General features: G+C 34.4%; 1 protein-coding gene across 3 annotated transcripts; it reads right to left on the bottom strand.

Annotated features, from left to right (window-relative positions):
• Nucleotides 1-32: 32 nt before the first annotated feature.
• WIPI2 (WD repeat domain, phosphoinositide interacting 2) lies at nt 33-27,914 on the bottom strand. Of its 3 annotated transcripts, none has more exons than XM_074281218.1 (12): nt 27,543-27,894; nt 21,872-21,954; nt 18,010-18,179; nt 17,209-17,355; nt 15,705-15,821; nt 15,320-15,412; nt 13,510-13,580; nt 12,421-12,528; nt 11,275-11,439; nt 10,133-10,240; nt 3,475-3,605; nt 33-737 (listed from the first exon to the last, which is right to left on the bottom strand). In XM_074281218.1, the coding sequence occupies exons 1-12, from the start codon at nt 27,614-27,616 to the stop codon at nt 625-627; spliced, it is 1,380 nt and encodes a 459-aa protein (XP_074137319.1). In that variant the 5' UTR covers nt 27,617-27,894; the 3' UTR covers nt 33-624. The 3 variants fall into 3 exon arrangements, 2 of the variants coding, with proteins under 2 accessions (XP_074137319.1, XP_074137320.1); XM_074281219.1 differs by having other exon boundaries at nt 15,705-15,802; nt 17,259-17,355; nt 27,543-27,891; XR_012484608.1 differs by lacking the exons at nt 33-737; nt 3,475-3,605 and adding an exon at nt 7,547-9,918 and having other exon boundaries at nt 9,972-10,240; nt 15,705-15,802; nt 17,259-17,355; nt 27,543-27,914.
• Nucleotides 27,915-27,926: the final 12 nt, after the last annotated feature.

Raw genomic sequence — 27,926 nt, 5'->3', positions numbered from 1 at the left:
AGTCTACCACAGAAAAAGTCCCACAAATGAGCAACATTCAGGAGGAATTTAATTAACGAAAAATAAAATAAATTTAAAAAAAAAAAATGGTCCAGGAGTGGGAAACTGAAGAAAGAGAGTGTCTCTTAAAAGGTCACACGTCAGTCACTAAAGCACACCGACAAGCCCATGCATAAGAAACTTTCTGGACCTTTGTCAGTGCAGAACTAACCTCAGCATTAAGAATCATGTCTTCACACTTTCTTTATATATATTTACTATTATATACATGTATAAAAAGAAATACAAACTTTAGTTTGTTATAAAGTGGCTTCTCTTTCTCCTATGCTAGCTTGGCACATGAATGCATGCAAAGCGAGGAGGTTCTAAGGATCCACCAAACAGCTGATTTTGGCAAATAAAATGGGGGAAAAAAACCAAGAAAGCTAAAATAGATAAGATTAAAAGCCACAGAAGTAAAACAATATATTTTCTAATTATCAGCCTACGGCTACAACTTAAATGTCTCTGCCATCCTGTCTCCCCAAATCATGTCAAAGTTCATAGCAGCTTAACACAGAGTCCTCAAAGAAGTATCAAGCCAGTGTTCTCTGCTTCAAGGGGTTAAAGTTCACAGGTTAAAGTTCAGTCAGTCCGAAGAATCATGGGAGGATGCTCGCTGTCTTCATCCAATCGTAGTGCATTGGTTTCATCTTCTAGACAAGTACCACCTACTGCACCCAGTTCCTCTGTGTATGCTACAAAGAAATAGGGATACAGTATTTAGAAGATATAGAAAATAAAAATTCCAGAAATAGGTTCTTTAAAAGTGTTGTCCCTGGGACACTGATGCATTGTTGGTGGAGTTGTGAAAGAATCCAACCATTCTGGAGAGCAATCTGGAATTATGCCCCAAAAGTTATCAAACTGTGCATACCCTTTGATCTAACAGTGCTACGACTAGGCTTATATCCCAAGGAAATACTAAAGAAGGGAAAGGGACCTGTATGTGCCAAAATGTTTGTGGTAGCCCTTTTTGTAGTGGCTAGAAACTGGAAAATGAGTGGATGCCCATCAATTGGAGAGTGGCTGAGTAATGAATGTTATGGAATATTATTGTTCTGTAAGAAATGACCAACAGGAATACAGAGAGGCTTGGAGAGACTTACATCAACTGATGCTGAGTGAAATGAGCAGAACTAGGAGATCATTATACACTTCAACAACAATACTGTATGAGGATGTATTCTGATGGAAGTGGATATCTTCAACATAGAGAAGATCTAATCCAATTCCAATTGATCAATGATGGACAGAATCATCTACAGCCAGAAAAGGGAACACTGGGAAATGAGTATAAACTGTTAGCATTTTTTTGTTTTTCTCCCCAGGTTACTTTTACCTTCTGAATCCAATTCTTCCTTTGCAACAACAACAACAAAATTCGGTTCTGCACATATATATTGTACCTAGAATATACTACAAGATATTTAATATGTATGGGAATGCCTGCCATCTAGGAGAGGGGGTGGAGGGAAGGAGGGGAAAATTTTGGAACAGAAGGGAGTACAAGGGATAATGTTGTAAAAAAAAAAAAAAAAAAAAAATTGCCTATGCATATGTAGTCAAAAAATGTTATAATTATAAAATTTAAAAAAAAAAAAAAAAAAAAGGTTGTCCAAACTTAAGAAATAATCTGAGAGACTGTTCTAATCTTTGTTAGATTTGGTTTTTCTGTTGTTCTAGATTTTGGTCAAATTACAAAAGAACCTTTTTTGAGACATGGATCAGCCCATCTGAAGCTTTGGTAGCTGTCAGCATGCCACACCCACTCCTTGCATGGACTGAGAGCCTCAGTCCATTCTCAGCCTGAAGCAACTTAGGTGGAGACCATCATCCCTGCTCCTGATGTAATTTGGACTGATATGGGGGGAGTGGGAAAGTGGTTGGTGAATTATTGTTAAAATTTTAACTGTATTACTGTGTGTTTAAGATTTGGGATGGAAATTGTTAAATTGTATAATTACTGCTGTTATGGATGTATAGGAATTTTATATGTGGGATGGTTACTTGATGCTTTTAGCTTTGAAATCCCTTATTTTGTTGGAATTGCTCTTACAGACTATTCTGTTTGCCTGTTTTTAGGAAATCTCCAAGATATAGACACCTGTCTTAGGACCGGCAGTCTCCAGCCCTGTAACCCCAGCTTCTTAATTGGCATCTCAGCATTCCCAAAGGCCATTGAAGTTTTGAGATCAGGCCTCTAAAGTTCGGGGTTTGCCTGCTTTCAAGTTCTAACTGTGCATATTTTGCTCAGAAATATGGATCCTTTCTGGATCCTCGTGATTCGCGCCCTGTTTTTACAGGGCAGCCAAAATAATGAAGTTTTAAGAGCATTTATTACGGGCCAGGACTGATTCCCCCAACACCAAGACTGGAGGGGTCAGTAATGAGTGGCCTCAGGGCCACATATTTATAGAAAGAAAAGAGAAACATCAAAATGTTTCTTGATACATTTGTCATAATAAAGGAATTTCTATTCTAAACAGGAGGCAAAAAGTTATCACTCTAAGAGGGTCATTCTCAGGCAGCAGCAAGCATTATTTCTTTAAGCTTATCAAGTTGTCAAGGTCTCTGGTTTGTCAGGACAGCCCACTGGGGTTGTTAAAAATACCATCTGCATTAGGGAGTGAAGAACTGTAATAAACTTCTAAATACAAAGATTAAAAAAAAAAAAAGAAATAATCTGAAAAATATCTGCAACTCTTAAGTATCTCATACTGTCGAGATAAGTGGCACAAAATTCTGAACTTTAAATATGGTTTGGAAAGAGCTCAAAAGATGTAATGCACTTACATGCTATTAGCACAGTTAAAAATTAAGACGTAAGCCTAGCTTAGTGTTTTGACTACCCACACCTGATAGATATATCAAATGATATATGTGAAATGAAATTAACACAACTGCTCTTCTACTGTTTGGCCTATCAAAAAGAAAGAGCAGAACCACAGATAAATTATTTTCCTGTCATAGACTTGCAAAGATGTAGACTGGTGCTCTGAAGCAACTGATTTTAGACATATTTAAACAAGGATTACAGAAGCAAAAGAAATACTAAAAGGACATGGCAACTCTTAAAAGTGTTAAATACCTCCAAATTATGTTTATATATAAAAAAAAAAGATCCTGAATCATGGCATTTTTGGTAAGATTATCAAACAAAATAGAGGAAAAAATGAAGTATGAATTTTTTTTAAAAAATTGGAAGTTCAGCCTGAAAAAAATCTAAAATATAATGACCTTTGGAAACTTATCAAACTTGTCATATCTGATAGCAGTTACCATTGCATCCCTACCCCACCCAAGGAAAACAGCATAAAAATATGAGAGTTCAGTGAGATTAATCTACAAAAGAACCTGTAGTAGCAAACACTAAGCAGATTATATAAAACTTTTCTATTTAATATAAGTTTCTGCTATTTTTTCCTCCCTTACCATGTCTCGTAGGTGAGGAAGGTACATAAGCACCTCTTGTCACAGCAGCATTGTAGGTCTGAGCTACTAATGGACGGTCATGGGATGCAGATTCTAAGATTTCATTGGCCGGCTCCATACTGCCATCCAACCTGGGAATATTTAGAAAAAATATAACTGCCACAATATAACATTATTTTATCATTTAATTCAACATCAACAAGGAAAAGAATACAAATGTTAAAAGTTATAAACCATGTATGATATGCCCTAAACAAAAGAATCTAAATGCTTTTCCTGGAAGCTTTCAAGTAATGAAGAAATACTACTTTGAGCCTTGAGTTAGGAGAGATACACAATCACAGTAATCTACCTGCCACTAGGTAGCTCATGGCTATGAAGGAATGGTGTCACTTGTCTCTGTAGTATATTATTTTAGATCCCTAAGTGATTGAGTCCCTGTGATGGAACAGAACAGGTTACAATCTTTTGTGAAAAGGTTAGAAAAGTCACCGACTTCCAGAGTAAGTTCAATAAGCACTCCCCAACAAATGGTGGAGATGAAAAAAAGCAAAACAAAAACAAAAAAACAAAAAAACAAAAACAAAAACAAAGCCATTAGTCCAGGCAAGAGGTGATGAGGACCTGAATTAGGGTTAATGATAGAAAATATAAAGAGGATGTATGAGACAGCAATGTTTGGGTATATGAGATGAGAGTGAGGAGATGAGGGAAATGAGATTATAGGTCTGAAAGACTAAGAAGACGGTACCCTTGAACAGTGATAGGGGAAATTTAGAAAAGGGGCAGTTTGGAGAAAACGAGTGATGCTTTGGATAAGGAAACATCAAAATTCTTGGTGGAGAAACCATAAATCAAAATGTAGAAAGATCAATTAGCATGATCCAATACAACAATGACTAGAACCAGCACATCAAGACAATTTGTTCCAGGGACAAAGGAATAATTATAATACTCATTACTATTCAGAAGTAAAGGAGGGGGTGGAAGAGTTCAATTTATCTCACTATGTAATCCCCATCAGATCCCACAGATGACCCTCAGATCTATTTATCTAATCTTCTCTTGAGGCCCATGCTTACAACAATTGCCTTTGATGCTTAAAATGTGGTGCTTAATGACACCTCAAACTCTTCCCTATTACAATACTATTGGGAACTACCATTTTCCTAACCCCAAACCAGTCATTCTGATTTATCCCTTGAATTCATACGTATTTCTAATGTTGCTATTCTTTCTCTCCACCATTCACTGAGCAATCACTCTAGTTCATACCACCATTCACTCCCACCTGAACGTTCAGGACTCGCCTCTTTCTACTATAAACGTGCAATTCTCCATGCAATTGCCAGAATAATCACCCTAAAATCTAAATCTAACCCTAAAATCTTAACCATGTCTGTCATGCTCACAACATACATCTCTAGACTTTTTGTTGAGTATCATTCTTGGAATGTATTTTCTTCTTGCTTTCTTGTTTTAAGTTCAGTGTCCACCTCCTACAAGTCTTTACTGGCCATCCCATTGCCTAAATCTGTTTTGAGATCACCTGGTTATTTGCATATATGTATATATAATTGTTATTAATATATTAAATAATGTTGATACTAATTATATATTTAATTGATATTAAATTATATATTATGTTAATATAATATATATTCCTAATACTACACTAAACACTAATTTTAGGTAAGATGGTGTAATCTGGAGCGCATGCACACATAACCCTGTGTTTTTCTAGCACTTAATATAATGCTCAATGCTTGCAGACTGACAGTCATCACTTGAAATGTTTAGTTCACTCTCTCCAGGGACAAAGAGCAAAGTATACCCTAGTACGGCAGGATGTTTTTATAATTGTAAATGGGAATATTGATTTGTAAATGGAATTTGTGTAGACAGAGGAACTTTTTTAAAAATCCTATCTTTCATGCTGCCTTGAATAAAACAGTACTGCATTCTATTTCAATGCTTTTGCAGGTAAGTGTTGAGAGAATGCTTCCAAATGCCAAGTAATATGTAAGTTCTCATCGGAACTTTCATTTTCAGGGATCAAGAAGGCTCTGGTATTTCTCTTTTGTTAGTGCCTTTTTTTCAAAAGGGTCTCCAATATTAAACACTTGCTTGTAAGTAGTAGCTTGCATGTTTTCTTTCCCATTAGATTATGAGCTTGACAAGAGACTGCTTTACTTTTTTATTGCTTTGTAAACCTAAATATTTGATTGTAATGAAATAGCTTCCATAAAATGTTAACAAAGGAAATTGGTAAGAAACTTTATTATATCAAAGTAAACCTAATAGAACAATAATACTCTGCTTGTAAAGCTCAGTGTACTGAGATGAAGTACATACCCTATCCTTCCAGCAAATGGACTAACAACGGAAAACTTTTGTCTCTGTATTAGGAAGGCTTTCTGTTCTGTACAATTGTCAGGGAGGAGGGGAAGATATACTGAGATTTGTCAGGATTTCCTATATATTTCAGAACTCCTTAGAGAAAATATTGGCTTTTATTTCAGGAACCACAAGGATGCCCCCTTGTGGAAAAACACCTGGAAACTGGACATTCAATTGGATTATATAGGTGTTTTAGAGCTCCCTGGAGAAAACATGTGTCACTTTTCAGGAACTCAGCAACTTTTGCTGAATAAACATTCAGTTGAATTCCCAAATGATTACCAGGTGTCTCCAGAGTAAAGTTTGGGGTTCTATGTTATTAGGGAAATGTACACAAAAAACTTATATGCTTAAATCCTGTCTATGAATGTAGGACCAAGAACAAAGAAGTTTCCACAATGCCCAAGGTCTGTATGCTGTAGTTCTTGGTACTCAGTTGCTACACAAACTGATCTTGTCACTGTGGGGTGACCCACAGTAAACCTTGCAAGGATAATTTCACAAGGTCTAGGAAACTCCATTGGGACCAGTATCCCTGCTATAAGAAACTTTTTTTTAATTTATTTTTATTTTTTTATTTAATATTAATATTTTTTAATTTAATTTTCAATATTATTAATTAATTCATATAATACATTATAATATATATGTATATAAAATATATAATTTAATATAATATATATTATATAATATATGTTAATTATATATTATATATTTATAATTTTATATATTTTAATTTAATATTAACAGTTAATATTAATATTTTAATTTAAATTTTATTTGACTTTTGACATGTGAATTTTTGAGCACCAAGGCAAGCTCTTGTTAAATATTACATAAACAGCAGTAACCTCTATTATTGTACTATTGTAATGTTTTATTCTTTGCTAAATCTGACTACTGGTGGGAAAATGATTTCCTGTACATATGGGACCACGAACTGTTATAAGAAATAAAAGTGCAATGGGGGAATAGCTGGATAGATTATAGTATATTAACATGATAGATGTAAAAGAATGAAGTAAGCAGAACTACTGAAGCTTTTGAAAGACTGATCTTAAAGATGACTTTGTAAGATCAATGATTTACCACTATTACAGAAAAATCAATGCACCTGATAAAGTGATAGATTCAAGTTGCAGAATGATAGTTTCAGACACAGTCCAAGTCGTCATTTGTTTTGCATGATAATGCAAAGCGTATTTTATACAAATGCTTTGATTTTTTTCCTGAGAAAAGTGGAAGGAGGCAAAGGGGAACAAGAAATAGTATTACAAAAGGCTTCCTGATCCTAGGTTAATTAATATATTTTATTTTTCTCAGGCAGCAAAAATACAAGTGGAAACAAAATCTTTATTAAAATGTATCATCAAGCAAAAAATTTTCCATTTAGTTATATAGAAGGTGGTTACCATGTCTAGGATAATGCTGAAACTGTAATGACAAACCAGAGAATTACAATTCCCAATTTTGTCACTGTACAAACTTCCAATTCTGTTCACTTCACTCTGCTCTGCAGAGTTCATACAAACATTCCCAGGTTTCTGAAATTTCTCTGAAATCATCCCTTCCAGAGCATAGGTGAGAAAACTTGTATAATTTCTTTATTTTCCAAATTATATATATATATATATATATATATATATATATATATATATATATAATCCTTCAAATTTCCATTCTTTGCCACCTCAAAAAGGACTACTATTTTTGTATATCCTTGTTTTGTTTAGAACTAATCCTTATTTCCCCCTTCCTTTTTCCTCCTGTTTCACTGTTGAGTAAAATGAAATACATATGCCCAATGTGTATTTCCTTACCCTTCCCTTTGGAGGGCATTCTTTTCCCTTTCCCATTCTTCAAGATCATCCAGATTTAATAGAAGCACTTCCAGGCCTTGGGAAAAACTAGACTTGAGAATGAACAAGTAAGAATCCTTGTTCATGGTTGCTTGTTTTTCTTTCTTTTCTAGCATGCAGCTGTCACTTTGATCAGGATCTTTGTCATTCAAGGTTCATTTTCCCTCTGAATAATTACTCTATTTTACTAAAGTGTATACATATCCAAGTTCTCTGCTCCTTTATAGCAATGGCTACTACATCACATGTAATCCTGTTTGTGGATCCTTGATTTCTTTCTGGTGGCTTTCATTATTTGACTTTGACAAATTTTGGCTATGATGTTTGACTATGAAGGTTTTATTTTGGAATTTCTTTCAGGAAGTGTATCTTTGATTTTGCCACTGGTTCTTAAGAAATCTAGACAAATGTTTTCTAGGCTCCTTTTTTGGTCTTTGCATTCAGACCCAAAGACCAATTTTTTCCATTCAAACCTAAGATATTTTTTTTTCAGTATTCTGACCATTGTCATCTCCTGGCGTCATTGGCTATTTAATATAATTTTTAGGGAGTTTTTATTATAGTTTTATTATAGCAATATAGTTTTTTTATTTATATATATATATATATTATATATATATATAGTTTTATTATAGCAATTATAGTTAATCAGTTTTCCATTTCCCCCCCCCACTCGATTGTTCCCACTTAATTTCTTCCAGGCCTTCTAGCTGTTTGTACCCAAGTTATATTTTCTCAAAGACTTATTCTTTTTCTATTTTTTTCTATTCTTGTATACTAAGCACCCTTGCAACCAAAATATTTTTTATGGCTGGCTTGTTTATTCATTCTTCCAGGTTAAATCAATTTGAATATATGTTTATAAATTATTTTTTGTGAGTGGAAGTTAATTGTATTGTTTCCTGCACCTCCATCATCTTGTCTCCAGCTGCTTTATGCTCTTCCACTGGTAAATAAGTATCTTAGTCCAGGTTATAACCCTGTAAACTTCAAAAGGTAGGAAGATCCACCAAGAAGCCTGATAATATAATGTCCTGCTGATAAGGACAAGAGCTAACTCTAGTCAGCCCTGAAGTCACCTGATCACAGATTTTAAAAAAGTCTTATTTGGCACTAGGGAAGAAAATGAAAAGGAAAACTCTCCATTACTCTACAGGTGGAGTAATTAATGGGGAGACTGGCCAATCAGTGTTAAGCCCATGGCACATGTACAATATGTGTTTGCCTGCTGGTAATGAGGTGTGGGAGTCAGTGATGAAGCTGTCAGCCCTTGTATAGATATCCAGTGACTGAACTTGTTGAACATACATGCTATTCCTTCTGTTGGTTCTGTGTAGACTTTCACAATCCTGAGTGAATCTGAGACGGAAACAGACCAGGCTATGACCTTATGAGCTTCAAAAGGTCATATCTACCAGCAGTCCAGAGTTTGCTGACAGTTATAGTAGTCAAGTGTGGTGAGGAACCAGATTTGTGGGCTTTACCTAGTTGACTCAGCCCAACAATAGCTATACTCAGTCACTGTGTCCTGAGAGCAAAGTAGCAATTCACTCATTAGTTAAGTGAATCTGTATAGAGAAATGTTTCAGTTTTCCTCTATTTCTTTGAAAAGGCTAAAAAAGCAAAAACAAAAACAAAACAAAAACAAAAGGAACTAAATGAAATATTTACAGATGAAGACATTTTAAAACCATTAACATTTAACATGGGTTTGCTTAAAAGGAGAATTAATAAAAAAGTAAAATTAATGTTAAATTCCAGTACCCGACATTTTCATGCAAAAGGACACAATGTTGTAGTGGCAGCAACTGATTTTAATGTCTTTAAAGACATCAATATACATTTTATTTTTTTGCTGAGGCAATTGGGTTTAAGTGACTTGCCCAGAGTAGCAGAGCAAGGAAGTGTTAAATGTCTGAGGTAAAATTTGAATTCAGGTCCTACTGACTTCAGGGCTGGTGATCTCTATCCATTGTGCCACTTAGCTGTTCCAATCAATACTTTATTAAGAAACTCATGTACTAAGAACCGATCTTGGTTCTCTGTATATAAAGATAAAAACAGTTCCTATCTTCAAGAATCTCATTACCACTAAGTTTACTCTGAAATGTTCAAAAGAAAAGCAAAAAATCTTGCTAATTTCAAAATCCTATTGCATTAAGACTCTCATATATATATATTATATGTATATATATATATATATATATATATATATAATATATATATATATATATATATGCAATCTCACATATATTATATATATATATATGCAATCTCATATATAAAATGCTAGCATCTACACTATTAGTCTAAAAGATAAACTTCTCTCCTCTAACCACTTCTTGAAAATTTTCAATGTGGAAGGAGACATACTTGTAAAATCAATTAGATAAACTTACTTGTGTTGTTTCATCAGAGTGCATTCCCCTCCTTCCTGAGGGTCTAGGTTATACATGTATAAGTATCCATCAGAAGCTCCCACTAATAATCGAGGAATCTTCTGAATTCTAGAGAAAATGGTTTAAAGGTAAGTTCCAGCAACATATTTCCTACAAAGACTATTCTTATAACTTATCATAAGTTTGCTGAATGACCCTGGAGAGTTAAATATGTTTTCTCATGAACAGAAAGGCAATGAGTTACAGATCTAAGTAAATTATCTATGGTCATGTAGGCAAGATTTGAAACCAGGCCCTCTTGAGTCCAAATTCAGTCACTTTCTACTACATCTCAAAATAACTATTTCTTCTATCAGTAAGGGCACTTACAGATAATGTGATCAAATGAGATAGTGTGATCATGAGATCAAATGTGATCTCATGCCAAATTGGCCAAAAAATACCAAACTTTTCATATTTAAATAAAATAAAAATCTTGCAAAATATAAAAACTTTTAAAATTTTTTTTAAAAAGTTGAAATTGTTTGAAAAGGAAATAGAAAGCAGAAATGAATGCTGAATAATTATAACTACTAAGCATGGTAGTTCAGAGGAGTTAAGAAAATGTATTACACTACATTCTCAGCAAGAGGTGGAGTATGGGATAATGCTAACTACATCCTAGGTAGGGGGAATGCAAAGAAAAGGAATAAAATAAAAAATGAATACAAATCATTTGGAATGCAAAGAGGAATCTGCTAACATCTTCAGACAAAAAAGGAATAATGAAAATGTAAAAGGGTTCTTTTTTATTTACCTACAGCTATTCACATTGAGGGCATTCAATGACTGAGCAGTCAGCACAAAACTGAAAACTAATGAATAACTAAAGAATTTCAATGTGCAAATCAAGTTATACTTGAGAACTGGTCCAAAATATTTTCAGATAATTTAGATAATTGCACTAATTCTTTGAATATCCTATTCAAAGAACTATCCTAGAAGCTAATTTCACATAAGGAAGTAGGTTCAGAAAGATTTAAGTTATTTGACCACACTCACACTATTAATCCTGCAGTTGCACCATTTGCAACCCAGGTCAGGAATTCCCTTGCTATTCAATATAAACATTGCAAAACACATTATGCAAAAACTATACTTACGTGGCAAGTGAACAGATATTTTTGTGACCGCAAAATGGTAGTCGGACAGTAGCAAATGCTCTACCCTGGTTAAACATTTCTGTTACTTGAGAGGGCAAATAGCTGGTAGAAGCCATAAGCACTTTCCCAAAGTAACCAGTCCAGGTAGTTGGTTCCTCCTGAGGTCTAGAAGAAATAGGAAATTTTCTTGATTTGCCTCATGAAAATTGTCCAGGTATAGAATATATACTACTTTTTATGAACTAAACTTCTATTTCCTCAGCAATGTTAGCCTGAACTTGAACCTTTGCACATTGCTAAAGCACAATAAAATTAAGGAAAAAGTGGAATGCTCTCTGAAGGAAAAAAAAATTCTAAGCACATCTACAGCACTATATAATGCATAATCATTCCATTTCCTTATTGTTACAAAAACACCATACACTTCAATGTCAAATAAAAACTTCTGCATAATATTAGGAGGTAATTGTGTGAATGTCACGTAAACGTAATTTTTTAAAAATTTCTTGATAGCTAAGCAATTTTACAAAGGTATTTTTTTTAAAGGAGCAATATAAGCCAGTTACTCTAAAATTTATCTTCATAGCAAACCACAAGTGAAACCCTGAGCATACTAATTCTGAGAAGGGCAAGAAAGTAATCATGATAAACAAAATGTGACTAAATAAAATGCCCCAAATTTTTTCTTTAGGAGTCACAAAAAGAAAATCATGAGTGATTGAAGAGGATTCAGGTGCCTGTTTTTTAAGGACTTCAGAGGCTGTTGTCTGTCATGTGGATGAACTGAAAAGGACCTCAGCATTTTTCTATTCTATTCTATTCTCTCCTTTTCTAAATGAAAAAATTGAGGACCAGAGAGATTGAATGAATTGCTTACAGTCTGTCACGCAGGTGACAAGCATCAAAAGAAGGATTTTATTCCAAAGTGTATTTTATCCCAAATTAAGAGTTGATTAAAGAGGAGTAAGTTATAATATTCATTACATTCAATAATATTAAACCAAAGGCAAGATGACCATTTACTTCTTGATTTTTGGGGGGCAACAGGGAAGATGGGGAGGGAGGGACACAGAGAGGAGAGTAAGGAATGAAAGGGACAAGTTTGAACTTCACAACATGTAGTAGCTTCTAAAATCTGATACTCACTTCTCTTTCACAGTCTCAAGTTTGAAGATGTGCACTGTTTCAGTATTACTGGATGCAGAGAGGAACATTCCATCCATGCTGAAGGCCAAAGAGCAGATGCTTACACACCTGAAGGAGTGTAAAGAATTCATTCAAGTAAAGATACAATTTACTCTTTACCCTCTAAAAAAACCACCAGAAAGGGCACTAGTAAATGTTAAATGATTATCGTATAAAGCATTTCCTGTAACAGAATACTTGGCTTCTCATTCTCATTTCATTTGGCCTTTTTTTCCTCATGAAGTTGACATATTATTCACAATGAATTAATTTGATTTTTATTAGTCCCAAGTTCCTTATGTTAAATATAAGAACTCTTAGGGAAAGAGGAAAAGGAACAAAAATAAGCACATACTATGTATTACAGAAACAGACATATATGGTGGTATAAATCAGCACACTTTAATGACCATTAACATGGTAGAATTATTCTAAGTGTTCTCCCTAGTTTAATTGAATTTGATCTTGGACAAAAGGAACAATTTTAGCAAGGGTAAGAGGTTTATGTTATTATAAGGTCTAAACATCATGTTGTACTTCTATATTGGGTCCATTATTTAAAATCTGTTGCTGTTGAAAGTCAAGTTGAGTATTCTAATTCAAGGGTTATACAGTAATTTGAACAGTTCAAATTCTGCCTCCTAGGTTTTTAGAAAATTGCCTAGAGCAATGAGAAGCTAAGTAGCTAGGTTAGGATTGTCTATGTCAAAAGTCTATGACAAGGTCTTCGGGGTTAGCTCACATTGCTGATAAAATTTCCAATAGCAAATTAAACCTTTCTGTTAAAACTGAAAGTTAGCCATAATATAATACATAGTACACAATAGCAATACATAATACAATATGAGGGGAAAGGTGAGGGCCGTGTAGTCAGATTCATGGTGTCACAAAGATCCCAGATCATTCTTGTAATTTGTTAGAAAACCTTTTATATAACAAATTCTTGTTGCCCTTTAAACCTAGTTTTACTTTTTAGACATAGCGGAATTATCTACAAATGAAATCCAAGTATATCCAAAAGAATTTCCAAGAAATGCAGCTATATATTACCGCTTTACTCCTCTCCGGAATTCAAAGATTTTCTGTCCTTCTGGGATGGAAAATACTCTAATCACAGTTCCCTATGATAGGAAAAAAAAAATTTTACCTATAGGTAATGAAACATGGGAAAACAGCAATGTAAATAGAAGGGATCTCCAAACCCCTCAAATTTCAAAGAATTACTATTCTTATTAATCAACAATTTATTATTGGGCATTATTCTAAGAATAACTGAAGTTGAAAATGCACCTTTTCTGCAGTGATAGGGGCCTTGGGATTTGAATACAGTTGATAGTTTTAGCTAATTCTACCTTGTTTTACCTGTTTGTTTTGTTATAGAAAGAGTAGTGAGAAGGATGTATCAAGGAAATAAAAATAGTAATTTAAAGGGGACTTACTAAGAATTCCCAAGCAGGCTCTACTACTGGGCCAGTGAAAAAGGATAAGGTTATGGGAGACATCATAAAAAAGCAACATTTTAGAAATTATGAAGCAAAATAAAATTTCATGTATAGGATTTAATAGTTCAAAACCTTGAAAATACCTCTCCTGTGATATGACCCAAATTCTAAATTTAGTTCTATAAATATTCAATAGATATTAAAAATAGGTTCAAGGGACCATACCTACTTGTCTTTTCTTACTCTAATATTTACACAAGATTGGCTAGGTGAACAGTATTGCCAAAAACCTTATATAATGTATATTATAGATCATATTATATGAACCAAGATTATATATTATAAACATAATATTATAAACAAATTAGAACATAGATAGTACGCCTTTTCAGATTTGTGGAGGAAGGAATTTGTGACCAAAGAAGGAGACCATTACAGATCACAAAATATATAATTTTGATTATATTAAGATTCTGCACAAACAAAACTAATAAGATTAGAAGAGAAAGCAATAAAGGATCTGATAAGGGCCTCAAAAAGGCCTGAATATAGACAACTGACTGAATTGATAAATGGTCAAAGGATATGAACAATTTTCAGATGAAATTAAAACTATATAGTCACATGAAAAGGTGCTCCAAATCACTACTGACCAGAGAAATGCAAAACAACTCAGATATCACTACACACCTGTCAGATTGGTTAAGATGGATCCAATCATTCTAGAAAGCAGTTTGAACCTATGCTCAAAATTTTATCCCAACTGTGCAAACCCTTTGATCCAGCAATGTTTCTACTGAGATAATTTTGTAGTGGCAAGAAACTGGAAACTGAATGGATGCCCATCAATTGGAGAATTATGGCATATGAATGCTATGGAATACTATTGTTGTCTGAAGAATGACCACCATGATGATTTCAGAGAGGCTTACATGACCTGATGTTAAATGCAATGAGCCGAATCTAAAGATCATTTTGCATGGCAACTAGAAGACTATACAAAAGATCAATTCTAATGGACTCTAATGGATAAGAGGCTCTCTTCAACAATGAGATGATTCAAACCAATTCCACTTGTTCAGTGATGAAGAGAGTCATCTACACCCAGAGAGAACTGTGGGACCAGAGTGTGCAAGAGAGCATTTCTCATTCTGTTATTTGCTTGTATTGTTTCCTTTCTCAGTTTTTCTTCTCCTTCCTTCTTGATCCGATTTTTCTTGTGCAGCAGATTTAACATGTATTTCAACATATGTATGTATTAGACTACCTGCCAGTTAGGGGAGGGGGTGGGGAGAAGGAGGGGGAAAAAAGGTTTGCAAGGGTCAATGTTGGAAAATTACCCATGCATATGCTTTGTAAATAAATTAGTTTTTAAAAAAATGATGAAATCATCTAGCCTACATTAAATTATGACCTACCTTCTCAGAAGCAGTGGCAAGTTTGGTACCACTTGCATCAAAAGCCAAGGCTGCTAGGGGACTATCATGAGCTGGTATCATATTAGCAGCCCTCTAAAAAGAGTAAAAAATAACATTATTGAATTATATTATTAATGAATTAGAATTTGTTGCTCAATACAATAAGTTATGTACTAGAAATACCTTTGAGTGCTTTACTAAAAATTTCTACAATGCAACGGATAATAGACACCTATGAATTAAATATGGGCAATGAGATACCAAAGTACCTCAGAGCTCACAGATCACACAGCAAAAGGCCTACACTCTAAAAACTTCAGAATGCCCAAACTCTCCCAGTACATAAAAACTTCCCTAACAATCATTTTGAAAAAGGGATCCTCACCAAATTAATTGTGTCAAAGACTTGTACTTCCCCAATTGTTGCACTCCCAGGATAAGCCAGATAACAATTTTCATTGTTTATTGACAGCGCACACAAACCTGTGGTAAGGGGAAAAGGCTTAAGAATTTTTTCTCATTTAAAAGACAAAAGACATACATGGTACGTAAATTTTAGCAATTTATTTCATTTAAAACATGTATCCATTTGATATTTATACAATATCAAAAATATATCAAAAAATATATCAAAAATAGAAGGCTTAAATTGTAATGAATAGCCTGAGAGCTTGAATTCTAATTGCTATCCCCATAAAGGAAAATTGGTTGCCCAATTTGAGATTTTATTCTCGTACCATTTGGCCAATTCTAAGTTTTATTTTATTTCTCTTTTTTTCCCCCCTGAGGCTGGGGTTAAGTGACTTGCCCAGGGTCACACAGCTAGAAAGTATTAAGTGTCTGAAACCACATTTGAACTCGGGTCCTCCTGAATTCAAGGCTAGTGCTCTATCCACTGCACCAGCTAGCTGCCCCTATTTTATTTATTTTCAATATTTTTTGTGCCTTTTTTGTAAATCTGTTAAAGTCATTGTCCCGAATTTCTCAAGTTTCCCTGTCACTACAGAAGTTTTTGGTGGTGGTGTTGCCTCATTTTCATATAAAAGTTGGATTCTGCTCCCTTTCTTGAAATGAGGAGGGATGCAAGGAGGGAAGGGAGAATATCTAGACAGAGCTTCCATCTCAACCTTTTGCAATTTTCACAGCTCAGTTAATTCAGTTTTTCCAACATGGTGTGATCCAGTGATAAGTCTCTTTATTGTCCTGCTGATTTGAGCTCTGATCCTTACTCAGGCTTCTAGTTTCCTTATGATCTAACTCTTCTGCCCTTGGAACTGGGTGACAGAACTGCCAGATGGTACCTCTTTGTATTCCCAGTAGTAATAGAGGATTCTCCTGGAATCTCTCTAGGCCTGCAATTTGTTTACTGTCCTTGAGCATTGCTGGGCTGCTCCTTCATACTGCTGTTACAGTCTTACTGTTTCTTGCTTTGGCCTAGTTTTTGCTCCACTCCTGTCTTCCTAAGCTGCCCTAAGCTAGACAAATGACTCACTGATTTAATTAGCTTTTCTGCTCAGAAAGAAAGCCTGCCCTACAGTTTGATAGTTTAGGTTGTTTTTGGAAGGCAAAATAGAAAAGTCACCATCTTTGACTCCACCAAAAGGCAAATTACCAATGCCCCATTTCTACCCATCATTTAAGGTGAAAATTTTTATTTATTTATTTATTGATAATGAATTTATTTAACCAAATCTGAGGATTTGGTCCTCAGAACAAATCTATAGGGAAAATACAGACATAACCAACATTCTACTAATGAAACAGACTGAGAAGTGGGACTTTTCTGATTTCATGTCCGTTCTATATTTGTTATTGTAAAATTACTAAGCATCTAGAAAAACTCCTACCTACAGTTATCAAAAATAACCAAAAGGCAAAGACAAAGATACATAATAGAAACTTAATATTTTAAAATATTTCCCAAATAGAATAAATTTACCTGCAGGGTTAGGAGGAGTTTCCCTGATTGTGTGAAGTACCTTCATATCACGAATATTATGTATGTACAGACATTCTTCTAGGCATACTATCAATCTCTGAAGAAAGAAAAGGAAAGAAAAAAAGATTTAGTAAGCTATGACTATGCTGAAATGTAAGGTCATTTAAACATACATTTTTTAATTGAAAGTAACAATTGAAAGTAACTTCATATATTAGAGTAGTTAAGATTTCTCTAATAACAGAAGTATTTATTCTACAGCCAGCTGTGCAATTATCTTTACCCTTCTCAACCCCATGCCATGAACAGAAAGCTCTTAAGGATCCTTAGGGATAAACCTTTCCCTGATAATGCACTTATTCAGTAAGCAAATAAGAGCTGTGTAGGGAAGTCTCATAAAACCAAATATAACATATTAAGATTCTCCTAGGTGTAGAAGACATTAAGGAATATAAACAAGATGAGCTAAAATTCCTGCTTTCTAGAAACACAGGAAATGGCTGGGGATTAAACATTTAAGTACTTGAGTATTTCAGAAGAAAATACACAATTGTGTAATGATCTAAGAGATAATAGGAAGGTGGAGTACTCCAAGGAGTGTTTTAGGAGACAGTGAATACATTGGTTTTGCTGAAGTATTCAGGACAGCAACTGTGAAGGCCCTTGAACCTTTAGTTTTGTAGGAAATGGGAAGCCACTGAAACATTTGGTTAAATATATTTTGCAATTTTTTAAACAGCTGCTAACTCACCTGTCTATTCAATTTAACTGCCAATATGGTATTGGAATAGCTATAATTGCATATTTCAGTCCCCTTTTTAAAGTGGCAGACTTTTAATTTCCGTGGAGCTTTGAGACTAACAATAGCCACCAGGCTGCTTGAAAACAATCTTTCCACAATACACACATCTTCAGTATCAGCTGCAATATAAGCACAAGAGGGAGAAAGTGGGAAGAATCCATGTTAGTGAAAATCATGACAAGTTCATGTTAGTGCAAATCAAGAAAAATTTAATCTGCAAATCAGGTAATATTTGACCAATTTTATAATAAAATTCTTATAAATCTTATAACAAAATTCTTATGACAGAAATCCCAATTTAGAAACTAGTGATATGGATGCTGTTTGAACCAAAAATGTTTGAACACACCAAGCAGAAATGCAAAATGATAAAGCTATCTGTTCCAGTTTAATAAACAAAAAATTAAGACAATGAGCTTTGACAAAAGCCATCACTTCAAAAGTCACGATGGAGGAATAGTAGGAATAAAAATGTCAGTATGAAATTTTTTTAATTTAAAAATTTCTTTCCTTGTTTTATTATAGCATTATATATATTATTATATATTATTATATTAATATTATAATATTATATATTATTGCTACAGCAATTCATTTATTAATGCAGAATTTACTATTAGTGCTACAATGGATGTTAAATTATCACCCATCATCTCTTTAAATATACATTTCTTTATAAATCCTATTGAGAGAAAACAAGGGAAAAACCCCCTAAAGATAAAGGAAAAAATAGCATTTCATAATTCTCTGGATGCAGATGGTATTTTATTGGGATTGCCTCGGATAACTAAACCACTGAGAACCAAATCTTTCATAGTTGGTATTACTATGTACAATCTTGGTATTATTATTTACAGTATATTCCCGGTTCACTTAGCCTCAGTTTGTGTATCTTTCCAGGCCAACATTTTTTATGACAATAAAGGCAGGAGAGTAAATCTGGAAATTTCTGATCAAAAAGAAAATCAAGAATAAGATTATAGATTTGAAGCCTAAAATGGAAAAGTTGTGAGAGACTAGCATCTCAGCTCATAGACCTAAATAAAATACCACAAAACTAGAAAATAAAACCCAAGAATTAAAGGAAAACCACAAAACACCATATAATCATGGGCAATACTTAACATGTACTCATTAATATACTAGGAAACTTACTCCGTGTCTGCAATATATTCAGTAACAAGCTATGAGAAGCACTTTATAAGCCAGTTATAAAGACTATGAGGTAATCAATGTGAACTATAGCAAAATCATACACTCAATTCAAATTTAGAGAAAGCAAAATTTACAATAGCATTTCTGATATATAAAAGGATCTTCTAGACCAATAAGTACGCTGATTTTTACTTGACTAATAAGTACGCTGATTTTTACTTGACTATAATTACTTGAAATATGAATCTATCATAAAATTTAGGGGTCCTTCAAATCTTCATCTGATGTATTTACAAATCTTCATAAGATATACTTAGAGTAATAATGAAACAATTTAAAGCATCCACCAAGAAATTTTTAGGGAGCCATTTTATTACACAAAACAAGATGCAGCTCTATTACAGATCTGTTGGTAATTGCACTGCATCTATCCAACAAGTTCTTTTAATACTTCATTTTTATGGTCACTGCACTACAATAAACAGCACGTGTTAATTATATAGCTGTAGCAATCTTTTGTAATGATTGCTACAAACCTAAGCACCTCAAGTGCCTGATGACAAGCATTAATACTATCATTAATTCTAGGAAGTGAAACTGAAGGAGAAAAAAAAAGAACCAAGTGATTTATTCCAAATGGCACACCAGGGTCAATAATTTACACAGGTTCAAATATAAACGAGCTTTCACAATTCAGCTGGGTGTTACCTGCCAGATATGAAACTGAAGCTGTGTTTTTTATAATCTAAAAAGTTGGGCCCCTGCTTTATTTCAGGTATAATGATTTTTTCTACTATGGCTGTTCCTTCTTAAGGCATTGTTTATAGCAGAAAGCATTATTGTAGGGCACTGTATGTAGCAGAAAGCATTATCTCCCATACTGAAGCAGGAAAAGAATCATAGCATGATGCACATCCATCAGATGCTTTCAATAGTTCAAGCTGTAAATAAATACCTGCTATTCCCAAGCTAAATACCTGCTTTTACCCAGATAAAGACGACTTGGGAAATAGCTAAATTACTTGAATTTCCTATCTGGTGGTCTGGTAATGCAATTCCTAAGTTTTCATTAGCTAAGCTGATGAAAAGTTCAATTCCTTATTGCAATGCATTTCCAGAATCAAACTTCCAGTACCTTACATTTAAGCTAATAGTTCATAAATATTTAAATTTTTATTTATAGATTTAATATTTAATTTAAATATTACTAAATATTTAGCTTCAGATGGGGGGATGATTTACATAGGGAGTATTTTCAGAAACATTTAATAACTCAAATTAATATATCCAAGGAACACACATCTCTTTAAGTTACTCAATTTGACATAACTTAAAGGGCATCTTCTAGATTCTGATTTTTATTCTACTATAGAATGGTTACCTCAAATACAAAATGATTTGCCTTAGGAGTTAGTTAAAGCATAATCTACCCAACTGGATTATATACACACATAAGTAATATTTAAAATTAGGTTCAAGCAACGTGTCTCTCAAAGAAAAAAATACTTAAGTGAATTAAAGTGAATTAAAATCAAATCTCCATTTTAAATTAAATTTATACATTAAGCTGTGCCTTATATAAAAGGATATAACTGATATATCCTTGGAACAGTTGACAAACCCAATTTTGCTCATTTCAAAAACGTATGGAATAAATGAAACTCTGAAAAAGAATAGCAAAAGCAAATCATATTTTTCTAAATATTTTTCTAAAGGGGTTCAGTTCACTTTTTCTATATGGCAATTGTAACAGAGATCTGATTTTATGAATCTGAACTAAAAGCTAAAGTGGGGGAAAAATGACTTTTTTCTATAAAGAAGCTAAGGACAGAGACTGAAGAACAATTAAGAAATCAACTCTTGGAAGCTAGTATTTTCTATGGACATACAACAGAGACACACACTTTTTCAATGTCCTATTGTGTAAAAAGATTTAATACTTACAAATAAAAAAGCCATTCAATAAAAACCTAGAACATTTGCCTTTTCCTAGTCATATGCAACCCAACTTCACCAGATCTATCTACAAGTTACCAGTTAAAATTTTGCATTATCAGTGAAAGAAAAGAAGTGCCCCAATGGCAACAATGTAATTCAGGATAACTAAATCATTAAATTGGTCAATTTAAGGGACAGTCAAGAACAAATTTTAGCCGTCTGTGAATCCAGTGTTTTAACAATTCTGACGTTTCTCACAACAGTAACATTGCCACAGCATAGTTCCAACACATCTAATGTGCATTTATCCATCGGGAAAATTACTTATAATAAAAATAAATCCATCATTATAAGCTCTGGTATTCTGGTATGCAAAACATAATTCTTAAAATATAAGCCTTATTTGAGGGATAAAATGGATGGTACTGGTAAACAACCAGAAAGATATTGAGATTATCAGTAGGGAGGGAAAAAATTTAATTTCTCCAAGCTCACACAGTTCCATCTATTATGAAACTTGTAATTTAACTTTTACCATCAGGTGTCATTTCTAAGATACCTAACTGCACAAAACAGATTATGGGCACCAAAATGGTAACCCATGACAGGAAAAAATTAGTGATTTACAATAACATTTTAGCAGAGATAATCCTCTCAATGTCCTAGGAGTCTTTAAGTATGGTAGCATGACACTGAAAAAAGGGAAAACAATACTTACTACATTCATAAATTTGTTCCAGCTTATCCACAGAGGAAAGGGAGAAGAATTTGTAACCAGATTTACTACCAACAGCTAAGGACCTGAAAAAGAATTAAATTATTAAAGAAAGGCAAGCCATGATATAATACTAATTCCACATAGTATTTTGGTCCTTTTAGTAAAATAAGGAACTCTCAAATTCCTTATTATTTTAAGAGAATTGGGTGGGCAACTAATTTGCCCAAGGTCATGTATAAAAAGTGGAATAGTTCTATTTGTTCAATTTTTAAATTGTTCATTTTGAAATGTGTTAGCCAATTGGAGATACAAAATAACCCAAGAATTTTTAATTTTATAGCAAAGTGAAAGAATCTGCATGAAAGATGACACAACCTTGGCTAGGAAACTAGATTCATTTGCTAAAGAAGTGCAGTTAACAAAATAGATGACCTGAGAATTTGTGTGCTAAAATTGTTTTTAATTATGATTGTATTTTAGTCAGATTTTTACCTTTAACTGTATTTCCCAACAAAATACTATAAATTGTATTTTACAAGTGTCAGGATATTGTAGTGTGTCAGAAAATTGGCCTAAAATAAGCCTAGAATGTATCAGTCAACATAATAGGTTCTGCCAAATGTATAAGTATCTACACAGGAAATCACAAGGAAAAGTATCCATGAAACCTAAATGATTTTTTCCTCTATTGATTAGCTCAGACTACTGCATATTACTAAAAAGAAAATGACTTAAGAAAAAGACAAGTACATGTCAAATAAGAAGGGAAAATAGCAGCAATAGATGGGATAAGAAACAATTATCATAAATCATTTTAAACATCACAACCAAATACACAGAATATGAAGCATAGGACCCATGATAAAGGCAGATTAAAGTTCTGTACTTAAGTTTCCCTATCTGTAAAAATGAGAATTGCCCTAATAATTTTACAAAGTTGTTATAAGTATCAAGAAAGGTTACATGCTAAAGCATTTTAGGACTGCAAAATGCTACTGAGACTAATATAGTACAAAGAACACAGCAACTAAAAATATACTACAAAAGCAGTATTTGATACCAGCTAAAATCTAGAAGTGAAACAAATTAGGCACCTAACATGGAAACAAACACAGAAGCATGTTTATTAAAGACTACTATTACTTAATTTAGTATTATCAAGACTATATACTATTACTGGGCAGGTACAATGAACTATGAACCAATTTGCTGAGAAAATGACAAGCAAATTTGGTTCACTAACCAACATCTTATATATTATATTGTTTCAAATATATAGTTATAAAAGGGTAAATAAAAAAACTAGGTGGGGGTGGGATCATGACCAATTAAGGGATAAGGATCATTCACAGAAGGCAAAATGGACAATTGATTATACAAAATTGTCTTTGCAAAGAAAATCTGATGCAATGAAAGAAAATCATTTAAAGTGGAATTTTGCAGAAAATTTCTGACAAGGAAAAGATTCAAGTAAGAACAGAAGGCAAAATGGTCAAAGAATATAAGCCCGTAGTTTTCAAACAGAAATTCTAAAATGTTACGAATCATTTTTAGCAAAATGCAAATTAAGTCTATGAACTATTAGTTATTAGTTACTATTAGTTCACTAGACTGTCACAGCTGGCAAAAATACATAAGGTAGGGAAGGATAAATTGTTGAAAAGACTGAAGAAAAATAAGCACAATAAAACGGGGTCCACCCGTTTTAGAAACAATTTGGAACTATACCCAAAAACATAGTACATTTTTACTCTACAAAAACTTTGAAAATAGTACATTTTTAATCTACAATTATTAAATTGTAAATGGCCTGACCAAGTACTACTACACTATCACAGCAACAACTAGCAAAGAGATCAAAAAAAGACCAGGTCTCAAATACAAAAATATCTATAATACATCTTTTTTTGTATGCAAAGAATTAGAAAGTAATGGGGTATCTTATCAAGTGGGGAATAAAGTATCTACATCAAGAAATTACAAAATGTTTGAGAAACCTGGAAAGACTACTCTGAATGAGAAGGGAATATGTACAACATCTAAAATAACTTATGTAAAGACTAATGAGCTCTGATCAATGGAATGATCAACAAGCATTTCAGAGGACCAGTGATGAAATATAAATACACCTACATCTAGAGACAAAGGTGATGAATGAGGCATCCATTTTCAGAGGTAGCCCAGTTAGTTTAACTATACAGCCACAGGGCTTTATCTGCTGCTCTGAATAGGGGTAAAGGTGGAGTCAATTGACAAGATTAAAAAAAAAGTAGAATAGGTTTAGTAGGAAATGATATATATTTAAAACCAAAGCAAAATTATGTAATAGATTTGATGGCTTAAAAATTCAAAATAAAAAAAAAGCTAAAATAAAAATTGATTACAAATTGGAGGGTGGGGGGTGAGAATCAAGATATACCATAGGTACCAAAATACACAACATGACCAAAATCTACTTTCTTCCCACCTTTTTTTCTTCCTTCTGGCAAAGTCCCCAAACATACAAATTTGTCCCAATATCTATTCAGTTACCAAAAATTATTTCATCTATTCACACCTCAATTCAGGTTCTTATCACCTATATTTTACTGCCAATAACATCCTACCATGCCTCTACCTGGAAAGATCCTACTCTTTTGGAGCCACTTTATTATACACAGCTGCCAAAGTGATTTTCCTTAAGCTTCTATCTGATGTCTGTCCCATATTCAGTGGCTGTTGAAGCTTCTAAAGCCCTTCACATATCTTGCTCCAATCTATCTTTCCAGCTTAACTGAACAATTACTCCTCTGCCAGCACTTTGATCCAAAATTATTTGTTCTGTGCCTATGAATGCAAAATCACAGAATCTTCCTTCAAAGTAGTACCACCTTCTTTATCAAGCATTTTCTGATCCCAATTGTCTGCCCTTTCCCAAATTTTAACTACTTTGCATTTATTTATGCTTATTACCTTCATAATTATATTCTGTATATCTTACTCTATATACTCCTATCTTTTCTTTCTCATTGGAATGTAAATTGCTTAGGAATAGACATAGCCAAACATGCCATTTTGATAAACAGGGTGTTACTAATTGGAGGATCACCTGGCCTCATCTGCCTCGCCACAGGGCTTTATCTGTCCCTCTCACTCTTCAACTCCACCTCTTTGAATGGCCCCAAAGCTGTGGTACTCTAGGTGGTACCACCTCTTCCAAATAGTCTTTTGAAACTAGGTATTGTCTTGCTCTTAAAATGCTTTTCCATTTAAATGATTAATTGAAAACAAGGGCAAAGGGGCAACTAGGTGGCGCAATGGATAGAACACCAGCCTTGAATTCAGGAGGACCAGAGTTCAAATCTGGTCTCAGACACTTAAACACTTCCTGGCTATATGACCCTGAGCAAATCACTTAACCCCAGCCTTAAAAAAACAAGATTAAGACAATTAACTATCAAAAATTCTAAAATGTCGAACAAGTGAAAAGGTTAAAAGTGAAAAGGAATTATGCTTGAGGCAGAAATAGTGAATTTTGATGGATAGGAATAGCCAGGGATTAACATTTCTGAAAGCACAAGGAAAGGAATTTTTAAAAGTACAACTTGAAATGTCTTTCTATATTCAACTATTTGGGATTCTCCATTTATATTGTTTACTCTTATAAATCCTAAAATTATGGGGGCAGCTAGGTGGCACAGTGGATAGAGAGCACCAGCCCTGGAGTCAAGAAGACCTGAGTTCAAATCCAATCTCAGACACTACTAGTTGTAATTAAAGGGAAAAGCTAAAAATTAAAATTAAAAATTAAAAATTAAAGGGAAAGCTAAAAATTTCAATTTCAAGTCCATGAAAATAGTTCTTAACTAAAGAGTTTTTGATTTTGACATTTCTCTTGATCCTCAAAAATGGCTGTGAGACAGGTATATCTATTTCTATTTTGCAGATAAAAACTGGCAATCCAAAAGCAATATTTTTCAAATACTGACAAATACTGGAGTTAAGGTAGATATTCATTAACACATATACAAAATTTGAAAACTAAGGTCTGTGAATGAAACTGTTTTGCTCAAACTAATGATTTCAAGTGTTAATTTTTACTAAACTTGAAAATTACAATTTACCATTATTTTGAATAGAATTGACACATAACTGCCCAAATACTTTATTTTACTGAAAATTTGTCATACAGTACAATGATTGATAATATCAGCTCATGAAAAGGTGTCAATTCGTTCCTTAAAAAGAATTTTTCTTCCTAGCTGTGTGATCCTGGGCAAGTCACTTAACCCCAGCCTCAGCAAAAAAAAATTTTTTTTGGTTGCAAAAATTTGTGCAACAAGTCCTGGCCTATAGTGATATCCCTTTCAAACATTGAAATTCATAAACCCACTTTTTAAACTAGTCAATACATTAGAGGAACTATGGTACTAAACAGAAAAAAAAATCTTGGTTTTACAGCAGTACATGTGGTACTTAAATGTTAAGTTGTAACTGTAAAAGGAACTGTAAAGGAAGTTTGGATCAGGTGATCTAAATCCCTGGCCCAGATGTATGATTCTGTCTAATGCAACCAACTATCCTAACCTCATTGTGAGCTCTTTTTCTCTTCAATGCAGTTCTAGACTCAATTAACACTGAAGTGAGCATTCAATTTCTAGTTGCTATTATATTGATTACATTCAGTAAAACAAACTCAATCTAAGGACCAACAATTACTCAGGACAGACATATTCCTCCACTACCACCACCCTTACATCATTTCCTCTTACTCACTTTAAGATGACCCTCCTCCCTCTTATCCTGTAAGTCATCCTCCTTTCTTCTGCAACCTCACCTCTTAATTATCTTTCTCAGTACCATCATCTCACACTATCAGTCCTTTTTTTTTTTCCACTCTAGGGGCTTGCCCTATTGACATCATTTCTGGGGGGAAAAGCCTCAAGATTTTCCCTTGACACCAGTAATGGTCCCAAATACTTTCGACAAAATAGGAAAATGGCCCCAATACTTATTAATATCCTTGCTGCCTCCGTACATTAAGATAACAGATTTCACTATTGACTTCTACAAAATGATGGCAACTTGTAGTGTCAAAAGTGGAGAAAAGAATCCCAATCTATTGACCTTTAGCCCAAAATTCTATCTCATTTGTTGTACGGCTCTAAACAAGTTCATCAGTAAAATAAAAACTCGAGTCCTGTGAATGATGGCAACACCAAGGAAAACTGTTAATTTTGATTCAAAGTGAAGCTGAAAGAAAAAAAAAAAAAGGCCATCCCCATCTCGTTTAAACTACTTCATACCGGGGAAAAATTATCTGTGGGGCATGAACTTTCCTCTCGTCTGCCCCCAGTTTCCCATTGCTGACTCGGAAAAGGTCAAGAAATCAGAGAAAGAGACAACTCTACAGCCTCGGAGTCCCACCACCAGGAAGCAATTGTCCCCACTGCTCTCGTGATTGGCCCTTGTCCACCCCACCTCTCTCCCAGCCTCCCAGGAAGGCCTGGCCTTCACCCCAATTTAGACTGGGAAGCTGCGGGGATGGGGGGTTGGGTAGGGGTGGTGGAGGATTAACTCCTAATGTCTCAAGGAACAGCGCTGTCGGGAGACAGACCCCCGAAGAGCCCCTCACCCCGGGGGATTCCACTCCGGTCTCGCCACCTCTTGGGGGGCGGGGGTCCTTCCTTACGTGTTGTCCTGGTTGAAGTTGGCGAAGAGCAGCTGGCTGGAGCCGGCCTCCCCGCTCTGACTGGCCAGGTTCATGGCTGAGGGGGGGAGCTCGGCTCGGGCGCTCTAGAGACGAGGGAGTCAGGCTCGGCTCCAGGCCCCTCTCTCCACCACCGTCGTGGGTCCTCCAGCTGCAGTGGTCGTTGCTTCGGTTCCTACTGTTGCTGTCACCGCCACCGCCGCTCGCTGCTCCAACTTCTGCCGTCGCCTCATCCCTCCCCGTCTCTTGTTTACGCTCCAGGTCCTAAACCTCGCACGGCGCTTGCGCCGCTCCGCCCCCGCGGCCGCACACGACCTAGGTCACGCACAGGCGCAATAGCCACAACACGCGAGTGGTACGGACTAC

Source organism: Sminthopsis crassicaudata, chromosome 1 (genome assembly GCF_048593235.1).
Source record: "Sminthopsis crassicaudata isolate SCR6 chromosome 1, ASM4859323v1, whole genome shotgun sequence".
Lineage (NCBI taxonomy): Eukaryota > Metazoa > Chordata > Mammalia > Dasyuromorphia > Dasyuridae > Sminthopsis > Sminthopsis crassicaudata.
The sequence above is the reverse complement of the archived record's forward strand: the minus strand, read 5'-3'. Positions and strand labels throughout refer to the sequence as shown.

Coding starts and splice junctions, on each gene's coding strand:
- WIPI2 (XM_074281218.1), bottom strand. CDS start 27,616: ATGAACCTGGCCAGTCAGAGCGGGGAGGCCGGCTCCAGCCAGCTGCTC. Junction 21,955..27,542: donor AACTTCAACCAGGACAACAC/GTAAGGAAGGAC, acceptor ATTCTTTTTCAG/GTCCTTAGCTGTTGGTAGTA. Junction 11,440..12,420: donor CTTGAGACTGTGAAAGAGAA/GTGAGTATCAGA, acceptor TATTTCTTCTAG/ACCTCAGGAGGAACCAACTA.